We start from the raw sequence: 22,778 nt of genomic DNA, 5'->3' as shown, positions 1-22,778 counted from the left end.
GCCATCACGGGCATTGGACGGCCGGTGTGTACAACTACTGTAGTGGCTGTGGTCGTGTACACTGTGTCAGCTTTATGCTCTCCACGCTTCACCTAAATGGAGTCTCGATCGTGCTGATCTTGCTGGCTGATCCCATGGGCATCCGCTGTTTCGGTCTTAATTGTCACAGTGTGCCAACTGCTTAGATGAAGGAGCATCGGCTGGTGACAAGTCATTCCTCGATTACGTTATTTAGCATTCTTTACTGGATACCTTCGATCGCAGGAATGTGTCTACTGTCTAGTATTTAGTTTTACAACTCGCGACATCAATCCCCCCCCCCTGTAACCGTGGAATTAGTAGGGCTTGGCGCATTCTTTTTGATCAAAGCGCCTGAGAATTCGAGCCTGCAAGAAGGCAAGGCACGCACAAGACGTCTTGTACAAAGAACTGGGCAGTGTTGCAAATGTTTCAGACCTTCACGTCAAGGTCCGTTCAGGCCGCCAATCGGGAATACAAAGTAAAAGGCCTATTATCGTGTCTCACTGCTCCTATTCTCTAATGAGGATTCGGTAATGACTGACTTGATGAAGCAAGTTTCCATTTCGAATGAGCCGCTGTGGTGTGAGTGTATGCTCGAGTAAAGTCGATCGCACTTTCGCGGACCTTTACTTTCTCCCCTGATGACCAGCTGTCTGTACTTGCAATTGGGAGTTTTTAAGTAGGTTGGCAATGCATTCATTCTCATGGATTCCCAAAATTTGGACAGATGATCGCACGTCGAACTCTCAAATGATCATGTCTTGTTTCGATCGGGCCTGTCTTGTAGAAGTTCCCTGTTGCCAAGCCGATCCGGTTATTACGGTCGCCTCTGCAGGTGCTTACGCACTTTCCACCTCTTGACGATGGAGTGGATGACGGCTGATCTGCAATTTGCATCAACCACCAGCCAATGCACCGTGTCGGCGTGTAGTAACCATGTAGGGGATATGTTGCACAATGCCTTCTTCTCGCAGCGAGACCCGACGCTGACCGAAAAATAGAAAGCCCTGCAGACAAACACAGAAGCATGAAAATTTCCATCTCGCAACAGTATCCGAACCTTGGTTTAGTGTAAGAGCGGAGCTGTGACTTGTCTATGCCAACCAATTGCGATTGTAACCGTTTAAATCTGGCTCGTGAAGTTTTGGATCGAACTGAATCACAACGATTGAGAAGAATCTTCGGTAGGATGATGTTGTTCCTTGTTCCTGGTTCAAGAACCAGTGGAGGTCGAGGTCAACCATGGGATCATGGAATGCGATCGGAAAACACATACAGTAATACAAAGGCATTGTGTCTTTACACATTCGTGTAGGAGTCCAATACGTACCCTAGAACAAAATCCCCATCAAACATTTCTGGGCTACAGGGTCAGGATGCTGTAGATGTGTTCCACACTGATTTTTCTGTCATCCTTCGAGTGTTTTCGGCTTTCCAGGCCATTGGATCGATGAGGATTTTCGTTAATTGTAAATCCTCCTACTGCAGGTGATCGATTCGCGCTCCCCGGCTAGCGGCTGCCTTGCCGCGGAATACTTACTTCATGCCCAATTTAACTCTAGTGTCATGATCATTGACTTCCGTTGGGAACCACTGTCCGTCCTTCCAGGACACAGATTGAGCAATCTTTTCAAGTAGAGCGGGCTAGAATGGGATGTGCACCTCTTGAACTTGGCATTATCGAAGATACGCCTAAGGTTATCGTGGCTTCTGCCATTCCGCCGAGGGCTCATGCACCAACATATTTGATATTCCGTTCGCCGAGACTGGTCTGAAGCTCGCGATGTATGCAACGGTTCGGATCACACATATCCGGAGACAGGTCATCTAAACATTGTATAACCTGACTTCTCTCATCTCTCACCCTTGTAGGTAGTTGCTATCACAGCAACGGGTGCACAGATGCTCAGCATATGGCCACCAAATGGCGAGGAGCCGCAGTCTGAGGATCAAGCGAAGTTCTGGAGTCGAGTCATTCAAATCAGTGCTAGCGAGAAGACAACACAATATTTGGCCTGCTCCGGAGTCGAGTCTTTGCAAGCCTCTGAAGAAGCCTATATGTAGAGGCGGTAGGTGAGAGTCTAGTGATCATACGCTGGGCTGTTGTCTCTGGATCCGACCCTGCAGGAACCGCGCCAGGAGATTGACGAGATCGCCATAAATGCTGACACAGTATAATTCGAGGCTACATGATGTTTATGTATGCCATACTCAGCTGGGGAATGCTGCCTTACTGGATGGCGACGTCACCTCCTTCACCATATGACTTGACATAGGTCATCATCCCGGAATTGAACGTTTCGTGACACTAGGTAGACCGACCACGCTTACGGTGCGAAATCTTCAAGAACCATCAGTGCCTCATTGAATCCCCGTCTGCTGTCAGTGTTGGAATCCTTCGATCGTGGCCTCACAGGTTGACTTGCTCCAGGCTCAGGCTGCCTGCTGGTAAGCAAGCGCAGGCGCTTTCGGGACCCACTTTACTCCGCAGAGCAGCCGAATAAGTTGACTCCGCATGGCGTAATGGCCAGGCCTGCGCAAGTTCAGATTTGGACGAAGGTTTCAGCTTCAGCCTCATTTCTTTGGGATTTGTACGGCTTCGCATGAACAGATCTTTATTCAGAACGACCATGTCAATACGACGATCTGCGCGATTGAGCGCACGCCCGCCAACTACTTCAACACCAGCATCAAGTGTTCCCAAGGTCCAACACACTGGAGTCTCTAAATCACGAAAGGCTTCCAAAGCCAAGAAGGCGACCCCTGTCACCATCGCCCCCAAGTCCGTGCCTTCATATTGGTCTCCAGAGCCCTCTGCGCCTTCAGCGACAATCACGACACCCGTACAGAATACAGATCAGAAGCACACACCCACTCTGAATGGCAGAACCCTCACTCCTCCCCCGCTCGACCGTCCTGTTGACCCTCATCGAACAAACGTGACTCTCCTCACCCCGTACGGCTCTACCGTCAATGCCTACCCAACCAACGCAGAAGATACGTCGCCATCCAAGACAGGATTGCCTCCCCCGACCGCGACAACGGGGACACTAATCGAGCAAGCGGTCGCGCACTTGATCGCAACAGATCCGCGTCTGCAACCTATGATCGAACAACATCCTTGCCCACTGTTCACACCAGAGCGACTCGCCGAGCAGATTGATCCGTTCAATAGCCTGGTGAGTAGTATCATAGGCCAACAAGTCTCCGGCGCCGCTGCCAAGTCGATCCGAAACAAATTCTTGGCTTTGTTCAATATCTCGGGGGACGTCGAGGGCGAACCGGTACCGAGGTCAAGATTTCCGACGCCACAGCAAGTCGCACAATGCGATATACCATCTTTGCGCTCGGCGGGCTTGTCGCAGAGAAAGGCAGAATATATTCAAGGGCTGGCGGAGAAATTCGCCAACGGCGAATTGAGTGCCGCCATGCTGGCACGGGCAAGTGATGAAGAGTTGGTGGAGAAGCTGACGGCAGTGCGTGGTCTGGGACGATGGTCTGTGGAGATGTTTGCCTGTTTTGCCCTCAAGCGAATCGATGTCTTTTCCACGGGGGATCTGGGTGTGCAGTGAGTTCTCCTCTGTGCTTTGATCTGAATGAAAGGTTGTGATGAGTCGAAGGACGAACTCGGCTGATCCATTGATGAATCTAGACGGGGATGTGCGGTATTTGCGGGACGCGACGTCAGCAGGTTGAAGGGTAAAGGGGGCGGCAAATGGAAGTATATGTCGGAAAAGGACATGTTGGAACTGGCCGCCAAGTTCGCACCTTACAGGTATGTTGCTTTCCAAGTGGGATTATCGGACGACATCAGCCGAAGTAAGCTAACCAAGTATTCAAATTCTCAACAGGAGTCTTTTCATGTGGTACATGTGGCGAGTCAGCGACGTGGATGTGGCAGTTCTTTCAGTGTGAACAGAAGCAGGAGAGAATCCTTGTTGAAGAGAGAATGTACCCGTAAACACACCTGAACATACACATAGAGTGATACGATGATCAATCGAAGTCTCGAGTTATCACCTCTCAGTGAGCCTAATTTGCTATATCAGATGCCACGATGGCGGGCCTAGTTCATTCGTGGAATGAGGCAGACACAATGATGGAGTCATTCGAATGCCCATGTCGCCGACAGCTGCCTACATCGCCCAGAGCCGACTGCCAGACACGAGTAGAATCCAAGAAAAGCAATTTGCATCATTCACGCTGCATTGCCGAATGTTCCTCTCATAATGGTGCCCCGGAGACCACATGTTAGTGCTGGCTTGAGTGAAAAGCATTGAAGAGAGGCGACATCAGTGTAATATAAGTGGAACAAAGAAGAATCGATTTGTACAGTATCAGTACACACGCGCGTGTTGGAAAGAAGGTCCCCGAATGCGGGCCTTGGTCCATCGCCAAAAGAAATCAGATATCTATTTCATGCCGGCCATCCATTCGCCTTGGAAATCTCGTCGTTTTGCATGCTCGAATAGAAAGCCATACGAGTAATTATTTACTTGCGGATCACAAGGTTGTCGAGGTCCTCACGCTCCTTGGCCTCCTTCTCAATCTCGCGAATGATGGGGCTCAGGTACTCGACGTCCTAGGTGAGGGATTGAGGTTAGTTGCAAGTCTATAATCTCGGGTATAGATATGCCCCGTGCCAAGTGACAAATCCTCGCAACGGGATTGGCCGAAGCGGGATCGCGGGGATAACCGCATAGAAATTTGAGAGATACTAACCTCCTCGGGCTTGGTCTGCTCATGGGGAGGAAGAAGAGTGTGAGAGATGGAGCACTGTATTTCGAAGAAATGTCAGGATTGCACAGCCAGAGATTTCGATGAGGGGTGGAACCGGGATAGTTCGAACCTGGACAGCACGGCGGATACGGAAGACACGGTCATAAGCCTCCTTGGAAGACAGACGCTTGATGGCCTTTTGGACGGTCTCACTCTCCTCGGGGATCAGGTCATCGAACCTATGAGCGACCGGGTTAGTTACGGTATTCGCAAAGGTGGTATAGACTGCGAACGGTATTCCAGATAGCTGCGGCGGTGGACGATGGCTTCGGGGGCAATCAATCGGATGAATATTCTCGTGAGATATCGCAGTAGATATTGCGCACCGGCCGTACTTCACGCCACTCGATACTCGCTCGTGATGAAGATGGATTGGAGGCGGAGAGGGAAGGGCGAGAATTACTTGAGTCCGAGACGTCTGTAACCAGCGGCATCGGTGTACCACTGAGCGATGGGGGTCATCCAGCGCTTGAGCCAGGGGCGCTTGACGATATAGTTGGTGAGCGAAGGAGCAGACATGTTGGCGTTTTCCGAATGTCCAATTGACAGGAGAATGATCTCGTCGGAGTGGGAAGGAAAGGGCGGTCCGGCTTAACACGAGATGACCCGATGTTTCGAGGTTGTGCAAAACGGAGCTTGTGGCGCTAGCCCCAAACCGGCAGAGGTTTGCCAGCCGCACGCCTGAGGCTCCCAAACCTCCTCACGTCACACGTGACTGAGCGGCTCGGATGCCCGTTTCAGCAAGCCGATGAGAGGAACGACAATCGCCGAGCCCATCTCGCACCACTGTCGACATATCTCCCAATTACTAATAGGCCCTGAAGTCTGCAGTCTGGGTGAATCGCCAACCCCGAGAAGTGCGTCCCCTCCTTACGCGCCCTTGAAAAATTTGTGGTGTCGCTGACCGCGGAGCTGGGCTCTACCAAGACCGATCCCCCACTCCGCCCGCAGTCCGTGCTGCACGAGACGAGTTGACTGTTCCCACTGTGTCAGGCCCATCGGACTCGGCAACAATCGGCTCCGCCAAACGATCCCTCTGTCTTTTCCTAAACTTCGATTTCTATCATTCACTACGGAGGTAAAGACTTAGATTGAAACACTTCCACCTTTAATCTTGCATTCACACGGGGTTGCTGGGTCCCGGATCGAGCACACGATATGCTCGCATCCCGGAGCCCTCGGTGATCACAACGGACAGACGGGCTTCCGCATCTGCCAATATCACGATGCGCTCAACTGAGATTGGCAGCTCCGAGGCTGCCAGTACCGCCATCGAGAATCCTCAAAACTTGCACCTCAATGCGGCCCAGTCCCTCGGGCAATCCTCGGCTGCCGATGCGTTGCCGGCTTCCGATTTCACAACCCGTCTTCAGATACTCGCAACGCGAATCCCCAAAGCTTACATTGCACCGTTCTGTGGCGCGAGCGCAGGCGTCGCCTCCGGAATCGTCACTTGCCCACTCGATGTGATCAAGACCAAGCTGCAAGCCCAGGGTGGCTTTGCACGTCGAGGAGGCCAGACGAGAGAGACTCACATACTGTATCGGGGAATGCTGGGGACCGGGAAAAGAATATTTCATGAGGATGGTATCCGGGGTCTGTATCAAGGTCTCGGCCCCATGCTGCTCGGATATCTGCCCACTTGGGCGGTTTATCTTGCGGTATACGACCGCTCGCGCGAATATTTCCATGAGCATACCACTGGTACGTGGACTATCGGAATCACCCAGAGACTCTTTTATGCAGCTTACGATGTGACTGACGCTCAATTCAGACAGCTGGTTATTGTCCCGCGCCTACGCTTCGATTACAGCCGGTGCTTGCTCCACAATTGTCACCAATCCCATTTGGGTCATCAAGACCCGACTCATGTCGCAGAGCTTGAAGCAAAACAACGAAGGCGCTCGGGCACCATGGCAATACTCGGGTACCTTAGATGCTGCCCGCAAGATGTATCGGCTCGAAGGCATTCGATCTTTCTATTCAGGCCTGACCCCGGCTCTTTTGGGCCTGACTCATGTCGCGATCCAGTTTCCCCTCTACGAGTATTTGAAGACTGCCATCACAGGATTTGGCATTGGGGAGCATCCTGACAATGGTAGCACCCATTGGGTCGGGATTTCCTTTGCGACTTTCCTGAGTAAGATCTGCGCAAGCACCATCACCTACCCCCACGAGGTCCTTCGAACTCGTCTTCAGACCCAGCAGCGCACGGCGCCCGCTCCATCGTCCGATGAGGTCTCTTTCCGTGGGGGGCTGAAACATCCTCATGATCGTGGCCGACCTCCTAGCGTCTCGTCTTCCGACGGAATGCCCAATCGTCCCCGATACCATGGAGCAGTTCGTACATTCCAGACCATACTTCGCGAAGAAGGCTGGCACGCATTCTATTCTGGCATTGGTACCAATCTGTTCCGAGCGATTCCAGCAGCGATGACAACAATGTTGACCTATGAGTATTTGACGAAGCTCATCCATGATTACCGACATGAGGGCGAACTGAAGCTCAAGGAGGCAGAGATCCATTCTGAGGGCAATTCCATCTAATTCTGACCTTGTTCAAAAATCATCAACATTTCCAAGCGAGACGTATTTCTGGCATTCACATATTTTAGCCAACTCGATCAGATACCATATCAACCTCGGTCGCCGTCTCCGTCTCTTCACCGTCTACATCCCCACAACATCTTCTCTCTGCACTGACTCGCACGCAGCCTCCTCGGCCGGCTGCGTATGCAATGATCTACCCGACGGTCGACCGAGTGCTTGATTTGATCCATACCGTCATGCTTGGATTCACTGAAGCAGTTTAATTTTGCATGGAAGTCCGCAGGCTGCCTTCCTCGTTGGCTTTTCCGTCTTGCAATATACTGCTAGCATTTTCACACCTTGCGAGCAATAACTATAGCGCTCCTACCAGACTTTTGGGATGACAAGATTGATTCCCACTTCTTCTTTCCAGCGTGCCACTCTTACCCTCGAAAAATTGATTTCTTTTTGCATGACCGACGTCTGCTCTCTTACTGTACATACATTCCCAGAATAGGCGGCACTGGTCGTGTTTTGCATACTTTGATTCGGGAAATATGGATATTGTCTTATTCTTCTCAACGCCTGGGATTTGGCCAGAGTCATATGATTGACTCGTAGAGTGAGTTCACGCCTCTCGATTCTACCTGAGTCACCGACAGCATGGTGAACTGAACGGCTCAGGTCGTGAACACTGTAGGGCCACCAATGCTTGATCTATTACCGACTGAACAGTGAATACATCACTCAGCCTGTACTACTATCGCCAACTGGCTAGTCAAACACTAGTGCCGAACGGGCCTCGCCTGCTTGAGCGGGCTCCACTTGAACCAGGCCCAAGTCATGTGATACACACCTCATTTACAATTTTCTTCCCTCACGCTTCCCTTCCTTTTCGACAATCTATGCCAACTTCTCAATGTTCCATGAGGCTCGATGAATTGTCCTAGAGACAGCCTGGTCGATGGCCGGATATCCTTTGGGGACTTCTCCTGACACGATCAAGTCTAAATGCAGACTTTACAAGGAAGCGACAGGCCAAGAGTCTTTCTTCACTAACGATTCGATCTTGCAGTCTGAAGAGACAAACGAAGCGATCTGTACAAGCTCAATAATTTGATTGATCAGTCTCTCACTCTGACATTTCCGAGCATGAAACCAGAGTGACTTCTTTCCTTCGCAACATTCATATGATGATCTTTTCTATTGATTGAACCGGGTTGTTAAACACTTGAACTCCCGGGCGTGATCATTCATACACTGAAAATTCTGATCGAATGTGGAAAGCAAAGAGTTGCTCTGGTCATACTAAACATGTCTTATTTTGAGTGAGTGACTCAATAGAACAATCAATGCCTTTCTTTACAACCAAATCATCGTTCATTTTCCGTCCAAATGAGTAAGCAGGATGGTTTTCCCGTCTGAAGTGTCCACTAGCACAAGTACCCGGGGTATCAACTCGCCTCAAGAGCCCTGACAGCGTCCACAGTACTTCATAATCAGGTATCCCCAGAAGAATGCAAGCCGTGACGTGTTAGCCCGATTTTCCCTCGCGACTCTGTTCGAGAGCATCCTTCATCCACGATGAGTCTCGTTCTGTTCGTCCAGATACCCGTTGCTGCGAACTGGGCAACCCGGGGGAATCCTGCGCCTCGCGTCGCGCAGTGCGAATGGAGCTGAAGCAGTAGGAGCACAGAATGACTGCCATTGTGAATGCCGCTATAGGTGCATTGACTGACTGAAGGACATGCGGAACTTTGTTAACATCTGTCAAAACTGCAGAGATCAAATGTCGGATTGGTTTTCTGAGCTCGACATTGAACTCGAACCATAATAGACGGTGAACGTACGCCTCTTGCTTTGCCCAGTGTTTTCGAATTCGTGGGAGGTTTGGAAGACATTACGTGCAGAGTGATATGGTTATCAGAGGGGATTTAGTCACTCTGCTGCTCAAAATTAGTTGGGGACTCACAGTGCCGTGGCTGTCATGAGGGCGAACCTGGAAATAAGCTGCTCATCAAACAGATGCAGGAGGGCTTCGAGAACGTGACCCTGATCTCGGTCGGACGTCAAAACTTCTCACTTCACCTAAAACATGAGACTCGCCAAGCGCAGCGTGCTTCTTCAACACTGGCCACCTCAGCACTTCATGAGTATGATCACAAGGACGGTCGCCTCAACGCTGGAGGGATGGTGGCGATGGCCTGATGTATCCGCCATAGGTGAAAAATAGGTGCCTGAGGCTTGTAATACTCCCCCCAAGATCTCCCGGCGGGCTTCGCGGGGATGGACAGTGACTTATGGACTTGGAGGTTCCCGCCAAGGTAATAGGCTAGTTGATTTTAATTAAAGCGACTTGATCCTACTATGAGTCAGACCTACCATGTTTACGGTTAAGCGTTGAGAATTGAGAAATACTGAGGGTCAGTTTCGCTCATCTCTCTTTCGTACTTCGGGCAACGAGTGAATGTTGCTTTTTCACAGACAATAAGTGATATTAATGCGCCTTGATCGTTCTTGAAGAGAGCGGCCGCAATCCTGTCTACCGGACGCATTACGTCGGGATGAGTATATTCACCTCGCCGATGCTCGCTTCTTATCCCCGAACGTCACGGAACGAGAGCTTTTCTGGTAAGTTAGATGTCGGACATCGGACAGACTTAGATCGGTCCCGGGCCTGAAGGGGATTTGAGATTCGGAAGCTCTCTATCTACAGGCCAGGTCGGTACTAATCAGACTCATGAAACGAAATAAAGGTTTAAATACCAAGTTTAGACAAAGTGGGTTGAAGTAGCGTATAACCTCAAGCTGCGAGCATTGAGCACTTAATGACTCCATATTCCATGATAGTGACTGGACTGGGCAGTAATCAACTCTGCAGCGGATCTGGCGATAGTAGTGATTCGGCTTCGACTCTTATCGGAGAGATCAACGTATGGGGTCTCCATCCTCGTCATATCACAGGCATTTGATTGGACCTCGGAGACTGTTTGCTGCAGTATTGCCGATGCCCGCGGAAAAGTCCCATTCACTTGTGGCTGAATCCGATCCATATGTTCTGAAAGGGGGACCATGAATCTTCTTAATGGAAAGCGAGCAGGGATTGATTCATGTGAATCAGCGAAGCTCATCTGGTGACTTGAGAGATTGGTTATGGCAATTTGATCTGTAAACGACTTGAAGGTCGAGGCTGCAGAGTGATGCAATCCGCTGGATGCGGCATGCATCATTCTACCCGGTGAGAGCTGAGTCAGCTCCGATGGTCGCGGCCACCCGTGACGAATCCGAGGTCGCAGCGGGATTATGTAAGAATCAGATTAGTTAGCAATGAATTCATCACCTCCTCTCTTCCCCATATCAGATCTGCTTTTTTGCCATTGTCAATATCTCAACACACTGCATCACAACCACCATCAAACCAACAGAAACCACACAACCTGTTGAACTAAGATCGCTACCACCCTTCCTTAAGACAACCATTCACCATGTTCAAGCGTCTGGTGACCGTTGCTCCCCGCGTCGGCGTTGTTGCGCCCCGTGCTTTCGCTCCCCTCGCTGGTGTGCAGTCCGTCCAGCCCATCCAGCGTCAGACCTCTGCCCCTACCCAGCGCCGGAGCTATCATGAAAAGGTTCTCGACCACTACAACAACCCTCGCAACGTTGGATCTTTCAAGAACGAACAAGATGTCGGCACTGGTCTGGTCGGTGCACCCGCCTGTGGCGATGTCATGAAGCTTCAGATCCGGGTGAACAAGGACTCTGGTCGCATTGATGATGTGGTCTTCAAGACCTTTGGATGTGGTAGTGCTATTGCTTCTTCATCTTACTTGACCGAGCTTGTGCGAGGCATGACGTTGGATGAGGCCGGCAAGATCAAGAATACCGATGTGGCGAAGGAGCTTTGCCTGCCCCCAGTCAAGCGTGAGTTACCCCTCACAAGAGGAATTACTTGTTGCTCCTCTTCCACCCCTTGTGCTGCTAGAGATATTCTGGCTAACAAAGTTTGACTTAATGACAGTGCATTGCTCAATGCTTGCCGAGGATGCCATCAAGTCAGCCATTTCCGACTACTACACGAAGAACCCCAAGGCCAAGACTACCGATCTCTCCGGGACAGGTGCCTCCATGGCCAATGTGAAGGTGGAAATTGAGCAGACTCCTACTGGCGGCGCTGCTGCTTCCATGTAAAACGGATATTGTCACGAGTTCTCCCATCATTTCTCCCTTGAAGAGCTCGAGCTCCCCTCCCCTCCGCTCATTCTTTCTTCCTTGAATCTTTTTATCTATGGGCACAACCGTTTGATCGAGGATGCCTTCATATATTTATGATATGCAACCTTGATTTGGTGCTTCATCACAAGCTTCACCAGTCATCTCGACCAACGGTTCCGATCATCTATCTTGATGATAATGCCGGCCTGGTCTTGAATGAATGGGGCCTTCCAAACAAATTGGCAGATTTGTTTGCTGTACAGTCTTATGCCTTTGCCGTTTTGCCTTTGTTCGTTTCTTTTTTTTCGCCCCCATACCACGTTATGTCTGTCTGGCGCTTTTGGCATCTCAATCCAATCCTCGATCGACCACTCTTTATTTTTACTTTTGAAAAGCGTGGGTTCTTGGTACCTAGAATGAATTTAATGAAAACATTCATACCTTCCGTAATGGATTCACTCTTCCGTCTTTCCGCTAGATCAATTGATGCGTACCCAGGTAGACAGACGAAGCTCGGCTAGTGTCTGCAGAGTGCTACGGTCATCACCTTAGGTACGACTTATTGAAAGCAACGTAATATTCTGAGGTCAACTAAATATGCCTGATGAAATTCATATGGTTCTGCAGGGCTAGATCTGAAACGAACGGACATTCATCGATCGAGCCATTCAAGCGAAAAGAAAACAATGGAGAAGGGATAACCAAATAATGCGAACCCAAGTCTAGCAACTTTTTTCGCTAACCATCTAACGCCGTCGCTGACACACAATCGGCTCTGTCCAAGAAGATGTAGTACAGCCCTTCCGAGACTTGGAATTCGCCCGGGTCAGAAGAGAGAAGCACCTCGAGGACAAGAGCCGCAGCGCTGCTATATATGTACATAATCGTGTCATCAATTACAAGATCTAGTTTTCATGTCGCCCAAGCACTGCATATCCAATAATCTACAAGGCAGTCTGCAATCCGAGCCGACTCTTCACGGAGAGTAGGGTCTCGTAGACGGATAGCCTTGTTTCAACACGAAGATAACCAGCCCAGGGCGGCGAGATACTGGAAGAGTTGAGGAAGATGCCGCCCGAGTTGCGAATCAGCTCCATTTGTTCCTCAAATACGGTGCGGGTGGCGTATCGTGCAAGGATCAGGAATGCTCGCATGGGTCCTTGGCGGGTGTGAAGGTTTTCGTCAAGACTTCGAGCTGGAGGGGTTGGAGGGTCAGGTTAGCGTGGGGTTGGCGGGAAAGAATACACTAGGAAGGACGCCGGCACGTTCAACAAGAAATGAATGGTGACGCGAGTATGAGGGCTTCCTTACTGAGGTCGTTGGTCTTGAGAATCAAGAGGATAATGCGCGGGACTCGGCCCAGTAGGACTACCAGCTGCTGCAACATGCCTTCGCCCAAAGCTCCAGTAATTTCCTTCTTTTCATCGGCCGTCGGGCAGACGCAACGTTCTTCTGCGTCAGGACAGTAAATCCCGACCCGGTAATAGCACTAGCGAAGAGAGGGAAGTGTTCATCTGTGACCCCTGCGACCTTGTAGGCGAACTCGCGCATGCGCGGAACATCAGCATCAAGAACGGCGAGCCACAGTTTGGCGTAGTTTCGGCGGAGATCCTTGTCAATCGTTCGGTAGAGACCGTGATCGTATAAAATGATATCGAAGTTGGGATGGCTGCGGTTGGGATTTGGTCGAATGGCGATGTTGCCGCCGTGCGGGTCACAGTGAAGCGGGGCACCGTCGCCGAAGATCATTTCGTTGAAGATATGAGCAAAAGCAGCGGACACTTCGTCCCGATCAATGTTGTTGGCGGCGAGGAAGTCGAGATCATCGGGTCGGCCTCCGGAAATACATTCCATGACAAGGATCCGCTTTTGCGACCACATCACTGATAAAGAAAGTTAGGCACACTATCCCGATAACGACAGTCTTAAGGATCATATCATACCATTAGGAATGACTAAGGGCGCATCAGAGTGTTTCTTGAAGTATTCGCTGGTAGTCATGGCATTTTGAGCCTCCATTCGAAAGTCCAACTCCACAGGCAAAGATTGGTCCATCTCTCGCGATAACCACTCAAGATCATACTCCGGGAAAAAGCGCTTCAGTGTCGAAAATGTAAATCGGGTCAAAGAAAGATCGAGCGGCACCCACTCAGCCAAGGCAGGGTGTTGCACCTTGACGGCAACCTTCTGGCCGGTTTCCTTCAAGGTAGCGAGGTGGACCTGCACAAGCGATGCTGCTCCGATGGGTACGGATCGAACGAGCTGAACAGCTCGTCAATGCGCTGGCCAGTGTCTTTGACGAACATTTCTTCGACTGATTCGATAGACGAGACGGGACATTTGTCTTGCAGGGGGTATAAACGTCGATGTCCACTCGATAGGCAGCAAGTAGCCCATGCTACTCAGATGTTGTCCCCAGTTTGATGAAGATCGAGCCATTTTGTTCCAATACACGAAGTGTTCGATTCGCACAGCGCTGATGGCATGCGCGAATGAGCGCGTCATAATCCTCGGGCGAGGCGAGATCGGCTTGCTTCAACGTGACACGGTAACTGGAAAGACATCGCTCGTTAGCTTATCATTCATCGCTTTACTATCGAGTTCACCTACTCATTGATGCAAACGGCAAGGGTACCAAGCACACGGCCACTTCTCCTCGTGGCGTTATATACATGTTTCACATCGTCCAGTACAAAGTCCACCTGTACCAAGTGAGCCCAGAACAACCAGGTACTTCAAGTACTTTCGTTATGCCGGAGTCTGGCTTGTACGAGGTATCGTCTGTGGTGATCTAGACTCCGCGACGGAAAGGAACGGGGCGCTCGTTGAGAGCGATCGTGCACTAGATTGGTTCAAAGCTGGGCGAGAAGACCATGTGGCTCGACGCAATATTCCAGACTCAACCATGTTCGCGAAACATGTACAGGCAAGATCGAGTGCGTAGAGTACGACGAACTAGCGAAGGCGGCAACCGAGGCTTTGCATGATTGCCCTATAACCGTCGCGGGACTGGCACAAGCCCGCAGCGGTGCGCGAAGGGCAGCCTTCATTCCAACAAGGACGGCACAAGCAACGACAACACAGTGAAAACCAAGCAAAGAAGAGGCGCCAGCTTTTCACTTCATGGTTTGTACAAGAATAAAGCAGCTCGTGTTGATCGGGAGATTTTTCTAAAGCGGCATTGCCACCAATCGGTGGACGCTTAGCCCGGTCTCGGGCCGCAGGGGCACTTCACGTGATGGAATGCTGTAAGTGATCCAATCGACGTCATCGCCACCGATCGATTCCGTTTAGGGTCTTTCGAGCGCTACGGCCGTGTGGCGACAAAGGGCAAAAGATCGACTTCAGGGAGTCTACCAAAAAAATGTGCTACAATTGTTGTACTTTTTGAAGATCAGAGTAGTATGCGAGAAGCCAAGCTTGAACCAAAAAAAATCCCATCGTTGAACACCGTTTATGCAATGATAGTTTGCGTAATACTGAAACATGGATATCGACCACTCCCAACAACTCGACTAGGAATAAAGGAACAGATGCTTAGTAACAACTCGGTTTGGTAACAACTCGGGTCCCTATCTTATACCTTGGCAGATATTGCTCATTCGAAGCAATTGGCCCCAGGTGAACGAGCCTCGAAAAAAGAAATTGATGCACACGCAGAGCATCTTGCATAGGGCAAGTGCAATGAGGCCTGTCATATCCATTCGGAATCCACCGCTGTAGGGGGACGCCGGCGTGGCATGACAGAGCCGCGCCGATTCAAAGAGTTTAGAGCTTTATCATCATCTTGAAGGTATTCGACCTGAGACAGCCGGTTAGACATGCCTCGGGGCATTCGGGACCGGGTGAAGCTGCGTTGCCGTTGAGAGCCGAGCCCAAGGATGAGGTAGTGCCGTCACGGCTTCCTGGTCGAAGCGCAAAAGATGATCCAGTGAGGGCAGGTCGGGAATGACGGGGAGTTTCGCGGCCTTCGAGGAATACTCGAGATTGGCTTGTGCGATTGCTGGACGGGGTGGAGGGGTGTAGAGCTGGAGAATGGGTTCGGACTGGATGTGGAAGTGCTCTTTCGCCGACTCGTAGGTCTGCGCATGAGACCAAGAGTGTTGCTGCTCACGCTCACTGGCTTGAACCAATTTTCCTGCCATGTCTCGGACCAAGATCCTTGGGGTCGTTTTTCAAGTTCTCGAATCGCATCTAGCAGGCCATAGGTTGCAAGCAAGCCACCTTGTTGTTCGGCTGAGTCGCAAATGCTAGAGATAATGCGGAGCAAGTTCAGCCGGACAACCGCTTTGTTGTGATGGAAGCTTCTGTCCAAGGCGTGTGAAAAGATCAGTCCGTGCCAGAGTGGAGGCTACTGGTGGACTGAGACGCAAAGCTTCTGAAGTGGCTCGAGCAGGTTTTCGAGGCATTTGCTTTGGAGAGCGTCAGACATCGAACAATAGCATCTGCGAATGAAATCTTGTCATGGCGATTGTCCAGTAAATGCTCTTCGACTTTTGCTGTTTTCCTCTTGAAGCCTACACAGAATGGTTAAAACCGCGGAAACCCCAAGAATTCGCAGGAGTTCGAGGGAAGACACCACGTGAAAATGGCATCCAACGCCGTGACTTGCCAGTAAGGATCTGCCAGTAGTGAAATGTAGAATGCAAGTCCTTTGTTGCGCCAGCTCTCGGCGACCGACTTTGCCAGACTGAGCCATATCAAAAGGTTGGTAGAGCAAATTCTTTAAGAGGACGCTCCGTCTTGACAATCTTCTGAAGCAGCGGCTGTGTCCTATTCGATGCTGCGTCTTCCTGTCGAGTCTTGTTCAAACGACATGTTGTAGATGGTGTTGAGGATCTGGTTAGACACTTCGCGGAAGTGACTGCGGCCCATGGTAGACTGAAGAAGCTCAGTAAGTACGTCGATGGCGTTGGAATTCTGGAGGGCGTCCAGCGTTGTGGATAGCATTGACAAGTTTTGAATAAACTTCAGCATCGTGACCTGATGCACGGGAGACATCCGCCGCAATTCCTTGAGAACACCTGCAAGAACTGTCAGTGGACCGCTCTTGTTCGAAGTTTGGATCACAGGACGATGGGCTTACGGTGCATACTGTGCGCTCCGCAACCATCTCTTTAACGTGGTTTTCGGCCTGCGAAAAGATGAAAAAAGTGTTTGCAATGCGGCCCTCAATGACCTCGGCCAATTCTCCATCTTCATCTAAGACTCGACTCAGCACAAGAGAGAGCGGATCAAGAACAGAGTTACGGGACAATATTCTTGCAAAAATCGTTTTACGGCGTAGATCCCTGTACACCAGGTAATTAGTAGTAGCGCCACAGAACAAAACTCATCGGAGCAGAGGGGCGAAGTACCTGCAACTCAAACACACTCTACAGATGCCATTCACTCCGATCAGGACTAGATCACGTTCGTCTTCATAGTCATCCTCGAGGAACTCCACCAAGACGTTGAGACCGCCTGCGCTGATGAACATCTGGAGTGTGAGAGTGGACGTCTGGAACATTTGCTGCACAAATGCAGCGGCTTCAAGGACGGATCTCCCGTGGATATTTCTTCGATGCAAACTCGTTCACGATGGGAATACCACCGACGAAGCAGGGATTTTCTTGAATCTCGTAGTCATTGTAGATGATAGCATTCACCACTCTGAGAAGGTAGTACACAGTGTCACGTCGACGTGATGTATCGAGAAATTCAAGAATGGGTAGCATGCCGTGTGCCTGATAATGATATTCTTCGTTTCCGGAAGATCGCAGAACACGGTGAGAAGCTGTTCGGAGATCTCCGCGAGAACATCCTCATCTTGAGACGTTTTCAGAGAGCCGACCAGATCTTCGACCTGATTGCGTAGACGGGCATACTTGTCACGGGCGATATTGGCTTCAGATCCATCTCATCAAGCCTTCTTCTAGCTGTGCGAAGGGGTCATCGTCGTCATCCTGATCGCCCGGCCAAGAATTGTTCGACAGTTTGGAGTTCGGCATGAGAGTACTCTGATCGGAACCGTCGTCACTCTCTGGCTTGTCGAGAACCTCTTGATCAGCTCCAAGGATGTCGGAGAGTCTTTATCGCTCTCGTTCTCTGCAAATCTCTGGATCTCGATAGCTGATCGGTCACGTTTCACTGACAACTGTTTTCGTAGTTGCGGATGATGGCCAGCCAGTTCATCCTCGAAATGCCAGTCTTTGTCGTGTGTCGGAGAGTCAGGGTCATCGTCCAATTCCTACATACAGATGTTAGCGAACGGAAGACTAGCTTTATGTGTGTCTAAGACGAACGTGAAATACTCCGAGCTGCGGTCGAGGACATCCTCGTTAGCCATGATCAAATCTGAGTAATCCTCAACAGAGTTCTCTTTGTATAAGACGGCTGGGCGAGGCCGTCTCATTGGAGGCGTGGGGAGTCTGTGACAGGATCGGAACATTTTGAAGAGTCGAAGTCGACTGGATCTTGGACTGGCGACGCTTTGATGGGCTGGCACTCTTGGATGGCTCGGCTAATGGGACTTTGGCAGAGTATGGGCGGATGGTTTGCAAAGGATCATTGTCACCTGGAAATGAACCACGCCCACTGTCTTCGAAGCCGTCGAAACTGTCATCACCCTTAATGACAGTTCCATCGAGGATGCGAACGCTTTCAACTTCTCGGGTGAGAGCTTGCCTCCGAGGTCGTCCTGCGGTCTCAAATGGGGCAGCTGCAACGCGCTTGGAGAGATAGCGGTCACGAAATCGTTGTCCCAATTGTCATCTTCATTAGACGACGGTGACCGAAAGCGATCAGCGATTTTGATAGATGTTGGCGATGGGAGGGTATCTACTAAGGAACCGCCGCGTGCAGCAGGCAACGACCCAGCGTTCGGATCAAATTTGGTTGATTTCCTCGTAGTGCCAGCCCCAGGAGAGCGTAATGCTTCATTCCACTCTGCACACTCTTGACAGCCTCCTCATATTCCGTCGATTTTTGGGAATGATGGAGTCACTTCGGCGTGCGTTGACAATCCATGGATGCTTGAGTAACTTTCGAGCACATGCTCGAAGATTGGGATCTTTCTGGAAACATTGCATCAAGAAATCTTTGACGGCCTGGGGGGTTCAGTCAGTATCACAAAAGACGAACGGTCATCTAATTATTCACTTACTGGGGAAGCACCCTGCGGAAGTGGCGGATGATCATCATTCACGATCCGGAATAGAGCGGGCATCGGCTGAAGGTTATGATATGGAGGTTTCCCTCTAGCAGCTCAATGACCGTACAACCCAAGCTCCAGATATCTGACGCCGTCGTGGCTCCTGATAGCTCGATGACCTCCGGGGCCATCCCAACGGGAGTACCAACTACACTCGACTCGCTCAATCCTGTGGTTCGACTGGCCACCCCGAAATCGGCCAATTTTACCAAGCCTTCTTTGGTGGTCAGAATGTTCGCGCCCTTGATGTCCCATGGATGACACCTTGTTCGTGGAGATACAATAGTCCATGCAGCACTGCGACATGTACAGCCCGACTAGATTCTCCGGAAAGCGACCGAAGTTCTTAGCGATGGAATGCAACGATCCATTCTCACAGTATCTGGTTGTGGCAGAGTTAGCGGTCGTTCCTCGTTAGCACAGGCTTGGTAGGGAATCCAACTCTAAGATGATGTTTAAAGTTTCCACGGATTTCACAAACCCATGGTATTTGACGATGTTCGGATGCTAATCTTTGAGTCAGCGGAGCCATTCATACTCCCCGCGGGTCGAATGAGGTCTTACATCGAGATTTTTGAGCAAATCAATTTCAAGCTAAGACAGTCCGTCGTTGTCAGCGTCAGCCCTTGTAAGTGACGGTCAGGCTGTGTATATACCATAATCACACGCAACTCCGTCGTCGGGAGATCAGTAAGCTTGATCTGTTTCACCGCAACCGTCTCCCCTGTGTTCCAGTTCAAGGCCCGATAAACGGATCCAAACGCGCCCTTTCCCAGACAGTCACCCAATTGCTACGAGCCGACGAACATCTCGTTGGCCTGACGTCTGTTGCCCTCGGTTCAGCGAGCGCATGCTCCCTCTGGTCTCCCACTCACATAATCTTTGAGCTCTGCTACATCTTTGGCTGAGGTCTTCGGTCCCTTTTCTTCTTTAAGTTTATCATCGCTCTGCACGGGGCTGGTGCCAGCTCCAGGTCAAACGAGGTTTCATGGGCGTGCCCGGCTCATTGAGGGGGTGAGGGGCCGTTGACCCTCACTGGTTTCGCCGGAGCGAGAGACCATGGCAGCTGTAGCGCAGAGCTTGGTTGAGCAGTCTTGTTGTGTTTGTTTGGAGCGCGCCGGTCTCAGAAGGTGGTCTCGGATGGGTGCCGAGTGGGGGTTGGGAAAGGTCGAAGTGAGAGTGGAAACGAGGCGGTGCCGAGGTGATGGTCTGCAAGGAATGCATGACCGCCGCATGAATATCTGTGGTCACTTGTCATGTCAGTCGTGGAATCATCAGATTGCAAACCGCTCAGGCGTGATTACTCTAAGTAGCGGACCTTGTCGCATGCGCGATCGATTGTCCGGCGGTGGGATTGGGTCTCACCAGACCTGCATAATACAAGGGCGTCTGCTACCACACCCTTCACCGTAGTTAGTTCGTAGCAGAGAGACACTCGTCTGTCGTATGAGACCATGCAGTACGCAGAGAGTTTCCTAAAATTCCAAGCCAGGTCCAGAGCAGAGAAAAGACACGGGACGGGCGGAGATTGGATGGGACTCGAGCATGAGTTGTTTTGAACTTTCCTTCTCCACAGGCGGCATCATATTGCGGCTGTACGGACGCCCACCGATCAGCCCTACAAAGCTTCCGCTGCTGAAGTCACTGCGACCGTCCTCGCCGGACCTATCAGTGACTTTGTTTGTGCCCAGCGAACGGGAGCATGCAAAGAAAAATTCGGTCGAGGAAGGTATCAAGAGTGCCATGGTGTGCAATTACATTCACAATAAACCGGAGGGTAAACAAAACCCCCCGCATAGCTTACCATCCGACGAGGCCCCACTTTTCGAAGGAAATCGAAGCTACAGCACCTGGAGCACATGTTATCAGGACTGAAACCGATGATCCTCTCTATGGGCAATATGTGATATCTGAACCCTCAAAGCAGATCTACAAGGTAGAAGTATTCCTTCTCGTGGTATATGTAACCCCGATTTGAAGACCCTTAGAACTTCGGTAGAAGTAATAAAAGTCATTGATTATATGAAAACAATGCTGATGAAGATGTTTATCGATCGAACAGGCCCAGGCCCGCGCCGTGGCTAACATCAATTGCCAGGTTCAGTGTGTCTGTTGTTACACTGTTGGAAGGTCGAGAAGATAGTATAGACTCATAGAATATAGACCGTTTAAACCCGGAGCTTAAGACGGTATGCGCGGGTGATACTTTTGACTTATTACCATCAAAGAACCATAGTAAAGACACGTTAGCCGACTACGTCCATATACAGTAGCTAGTGGCGTACTGGATCACTGACTGGTACCTGACATTGACAGTAGAAGCAAAAAAACTAAGGGACCTATATAACTTCTTGTCATGTATAGATAATTATCCATATGACTGCGCCTGGGCGCCATAAACATTGATGGTATACATAGTTTTTGGATGTAAGTTATCCCGAACGCTACAAAATGTGTACGTTTGTTGTTAACTTGTTCTTCCGCGCCTAGGTATGAGGTAGTTACACCAAGGCATTACCTTCTGTCCTAAATGGATATTTACCATCATGGGGAGCTTTCTGGCACAATCCAGAAAGGTCGGATTGAAGCCAAGACAACTTCTTGTATGTCGTAATTGGACAATTAGTTACTTGTAGACTAGGTACTAGAGTAGCAGTAGACCCGTAGAGTTTGAAAGACACCAGTGCACGATCTAATATCGAGCCATCGTCGTGACCCATTATATATCGAAAGCACTCAACTGAGATGCGTAGATTGTTGAAAGGTCCCAAGTTATGAACATCAGGTAGATACCTGCCACTTTAGAAGTAATCAGTGTGATGACGCATCATCATATCGATACTCGTCAAGCCTGCGATTCGGAACCCGATTCTGGAATTTACTGTATGTCCTGACAGTCTAGCCACTCAATTGCCGCCTGCGCATCGTCTGGTCTCGTCACTGATCACAACTTCCGGACTCATCTGGTGGTTCCGTCAGGCCGCTCAGGTATCGTTCGGGAAATACCCGTTTCCTTTGAATGCCCCAAAAACAAAATTCCCCGCTCCTCTAATCTTTTCCTTCCGATCAGTATCCATCTCTCTCCCGTGTCCCACTACATCACCCCCAAGACTCCGGGGGCGCGTTCGAAAGCCTTTATCCTTATCGCTTACCCGACCGTCTTGTTGTTGTGCCCGTCGATTATTCACTTGCGCAATTCGGTCGCAACATGGGTATTCCGTACGTCTACTCTCTCTGCGATATTGGAAATCCATCCAGTAGCCATTGGCCGCTGGATCACTACCTGGAGTTGCACTGACATCTGCTTAAAGAATGTGGCGTGAGCCTTGCAGGAGCGGACGCGCTCAAGACAGCAGTGGAAAAAGATGTGACGGCTGCCGGAAGATCATCGATTCGACGCTCGAATACAAATCGTCCATGGGCCGCGCCCTCCGGTTGGCGTCCAGCTTCCGTACGCAGATAATGGAAGGAATCAGCGCGGCGATCAGGCCCCAAGCCGCCGTCCGCTCGCCAGTGTTGAACTTGGGGGTCAGCGAAGATGGTATGTGCGGAAACCAGTCGTCGTGATGCCCTGGCCTCTCCTACCTCCTTCTGAATCGCAGATTCTCGAAAAGCGAGCCAGCCGACGCTCTCGAGATGCTCGTGAAGTAACCGACTTTCTGGCTTTGCCCGAGCCGAGGCTTGCTCGCGCGGCACCCATCGCGAGTCCAGCTAACCAGGTTTGCGCCTGCAATGTCGCATCGCGTGTCGTCCTCGCCCCCATTCCTCATCGTCCCGCCTTCCGCCACAGGCACCGCCGTCCCCTCCGTGCGCCCCAGTGGTCATCGCAGCCGTCTTGAGGACTCAACCACACCCATTGCTCCTCGCCGAGGAACCATCGCCCTCATGTTCGAGGCTTGTCGTCAGGCATTGGTCCTCACTGATCCCCCGGTCGATGGTCTCGGAGACCGGCAGCGGGGAACATCAAGCGCCGACGGCGCCAGCGAAACCGACCCCTGGGATGATTTTCTGACCACGGTCGCGCCAGGTGCTGTTGATGGTCCCC

The 22,778-nt window shown here is 50.8% G+C and overlaps 11 protein-coding genes and 1 pseudogene across 12 annotated transcripts; 6 read left to right on the top strand and 6 right to left on the bottom strand.

Moving 5' to 3' along the window:
- Positions 1–1,804: 1,804 nt before the first annotated feature.
- N7539_008028 (uncharacterized protein) lies at positions 1,805–2,085 on the top strand (the record flags this gene model as incomplete). The annotated part of the gene is made up of 2 exons (XM_056937628.1): positions 1,805–1,816; positions 1,894–2,085. The coding sequence occupies 2 exons, from the start codon at positions 1,805–1,807 to the stop codon at positions 2,083–2,085; spliced, it is 204 nt and encodes a 67-aa protein (XP_056786720.1).
- Positions 2,086–2,651: 566 nt separating this feature from the next.
- alkA (DNA-3-methyladenine glycosylase II) lies at positions 2,652–3,936 on the top strand (the record flags this gene model as incomplete). The annotated part of the gene is made up of 3 exons (XM_056937627.1): positions 2,652–3,589; positions 3,674–3,796; positions 3,873–3,936. The coding sequence occupies 3 exons, from the start codon at positions 2,652–2,654 to the stop codon at positions 3,934–3,936; spliced, it is 1,125 nt and encodes a 374-aa protein (XP_056786719.1).
- A 577-nt stretch (positions 3,937–4,513) lies between these two features.
- N7539_008026 (cytochrome b-c1 complex subunit 7) lies at positions 4,514–5,319 on the bottom strand (the record flags this gene model as incomplete). Its single annotated transcript, XM_056937626.1, has 4 exons — positions 4,514–4,603; positions 4,744–4,797; positions 4,871–4,979; positions 5,204–5,319. 4 exons carry the CDS (start codon positions 5,317–5,319, stop codon positions 4,514–4,516), a joined length of 369 nt encoding a protein of 122 aa, XP_056786718.1.
- A 707-nt stretch (positions 5,320–6,026) lies between these two features.
- Positions 6,027–7,347, top strand: N7539_008025 (Mitochondrial nicotinamide adenine dinucleotide transporter 1; the record flags this gene model as incomplete). Its single annotated transcript, XM_056937625.1, has 2 exons — positions 6,027–6,504; positions 6,575–7,347. 2 exons carry the CDS (start codon positions 6,027–6,029, stop codon positions 7,345–7,347), a joined length of 1,251 nt encoding a protein of 416 aa, XP_056786717.1.
- Positions 7,348–9,026: 1,679 nt separating this feature from the next.
- N7539_008024 (uncharacterized protein) lies at positions 9,027–9,537 on the top strand (the record flags this gene model as incomplete). Its single annotated transcript, XM_056937624.1, has 2 exons — positions 9,027–9,054; positions 9,290–9,537. 2 exons carry the CDS (start codon positions 9,027–9,029, stop codon positions 9,535–9,537), a joined length of 276 nt encoding a protein of 91 aa, XP_056786716.1.
- A 1,277-nt stretch (positions 9,538–10,814) lies between these two features.
- Positions 10,815–11,517, top strand: N7539_008023 (iron-sulfur cluster assembly scaffold protein; the record flags this gene model as incomplete). The annotated part of the gene is made up of 2 exons (XM_056937623.1): positions 10,815–11,250; positions 11,348–11,517. 2 exons carry the CDS (start codon positions 10,815–10,817, stop codon positions 11,515–11,517), a joined length of 606 nt encoding a protein of 201 aa, XP_056786715.1.
- Positions 11,518–12,485: 968 nt separating this feature from the next.
- N7539_008022 (ABC1 family protein MCP2) lies at positions 12,486–13,980 on the bottom strand (the record flags this gene model as incomplete). The annotated part of the gene is made up of 4 exons (XM_056937622.1): positions 12,486–12,736; positions 12,927–13,424; positions 13,485–13,803; positions 13,846–13,980. 4 exons carry the CDS (start codon positions 13,978–13,980, stop codon positions 12,486–12,488), a joined length of 1,203 nt encoding a protein of 400 aa, XP_056786714.1.
- Positions 13,981–14,289: 309 nt separating this feature from the next.
- On the bottom strand, positions 14,290–14,591 carry N7539_008021 (ABC1 family protein MCP2; the record flags this gene model as incomplete). The annotated part of the gene is given in 2 exon segments (XM_056937621.1): positions 14,290–14,399; positions 14,414–14,591. 2 exon segments carry the CDS (start codon positions 14,589–14,591, stop codon positions 14,290–14,292), a joined length of 288 nt encoding a protein of 95 aa, XP_056786713.1.
- Positions 14,592–15,356: 765 nt separating this feature from the next.
- On the bottom strand, positions 15,357–15,686 carry N7539_008020 (uncharacterized protein; the record flags this gene model as incomplete). Its single annotated transcript, XM_056937620.1, has 1 exon — positions 15,357–15,686. One exon carries the CDS (start codon positions 15,684–15,686, stop codon positions 15,357–15,359), a length of 330 nt encoding a protein of 109 aa, XP_056786712.1.
- Positions 15,687–16,314: 628 nt separating this feature from the next.
- Positions 16,315–17,935, bottom strand: N7539_008019 (Cytokinesis protein sepH; the record flags this gene model as incomplete). Its single annotated transcript, XM_056937619.1, has 7 exons — positions 16,315–16,590; positions 16,637–16,832; positions 16,899–17,053; positions 17,121–17,193; positions 17,307–17,427; positions 17,676–17,770; positions 17,826–17,935. The coding sequence occupies 7 exons, from the start codon at positions 17,933–17,935 to the stop codon at positions 16,315–16,317; spliced, it is 1,026 nt and encodes a 341-aa protein (XP_056786711.1).
- A 108-nt stretch (positions 17,936–18,043) lies between these two features.
- On the bottom strand, positions 18,044–18,748 carry N7539_008018 (Cytokinesis protein sepH; the record flags this gene model as incomplete). The annotated part of the gene is made up of 3 exons (XM_056937618.1): positions 18,044–18,468; positions 18,527–18,629; positions 18,686–18,748. The coding sequence occupies 3 exons, from the start codon at positions 18,746–18,748 to the stop codon at positions 18,044–18,046; spliced, it is 591 nt and encodes a 196-aa protein (XP_056786710.1).
- A 3,447-nt stretch (positions 18,749–22,195) lies between these two features.
- On the top strand, positions 22,196–22,777 carry N7539_008017 (annotated as a pseudogene). The gene is made up of 2 exons: positions 22,196–22,274; positions 22,413–22,777. Coding segments are annotated over exons 1-2 (444 nt in total).
- Position 22,778: the final 1 nt, after the last annotated feature.

This window comes from Penicillium diatomitis, assembly GCF_028827545.1.
Source record: "Penicillium diatomitis strain IBT 30728 chromosome Unknown utg000012l_segment0_segment0, whole genome shotgun sequence".
In the NCBI taxonomy this organism is placed as follows: domain Eukaryota; kingdom Fungi; phylum Ascomycota; class Eurotiomycetes; order Eurotiales; family Aspergillaceae; genus Penicillium; species Penicillium diatomitis.
The sequence above is the reverse complement of the archived record's forward strand: the minus strand, read 5'-3'. Positions and strand labels throughout refer to the sequence as shown.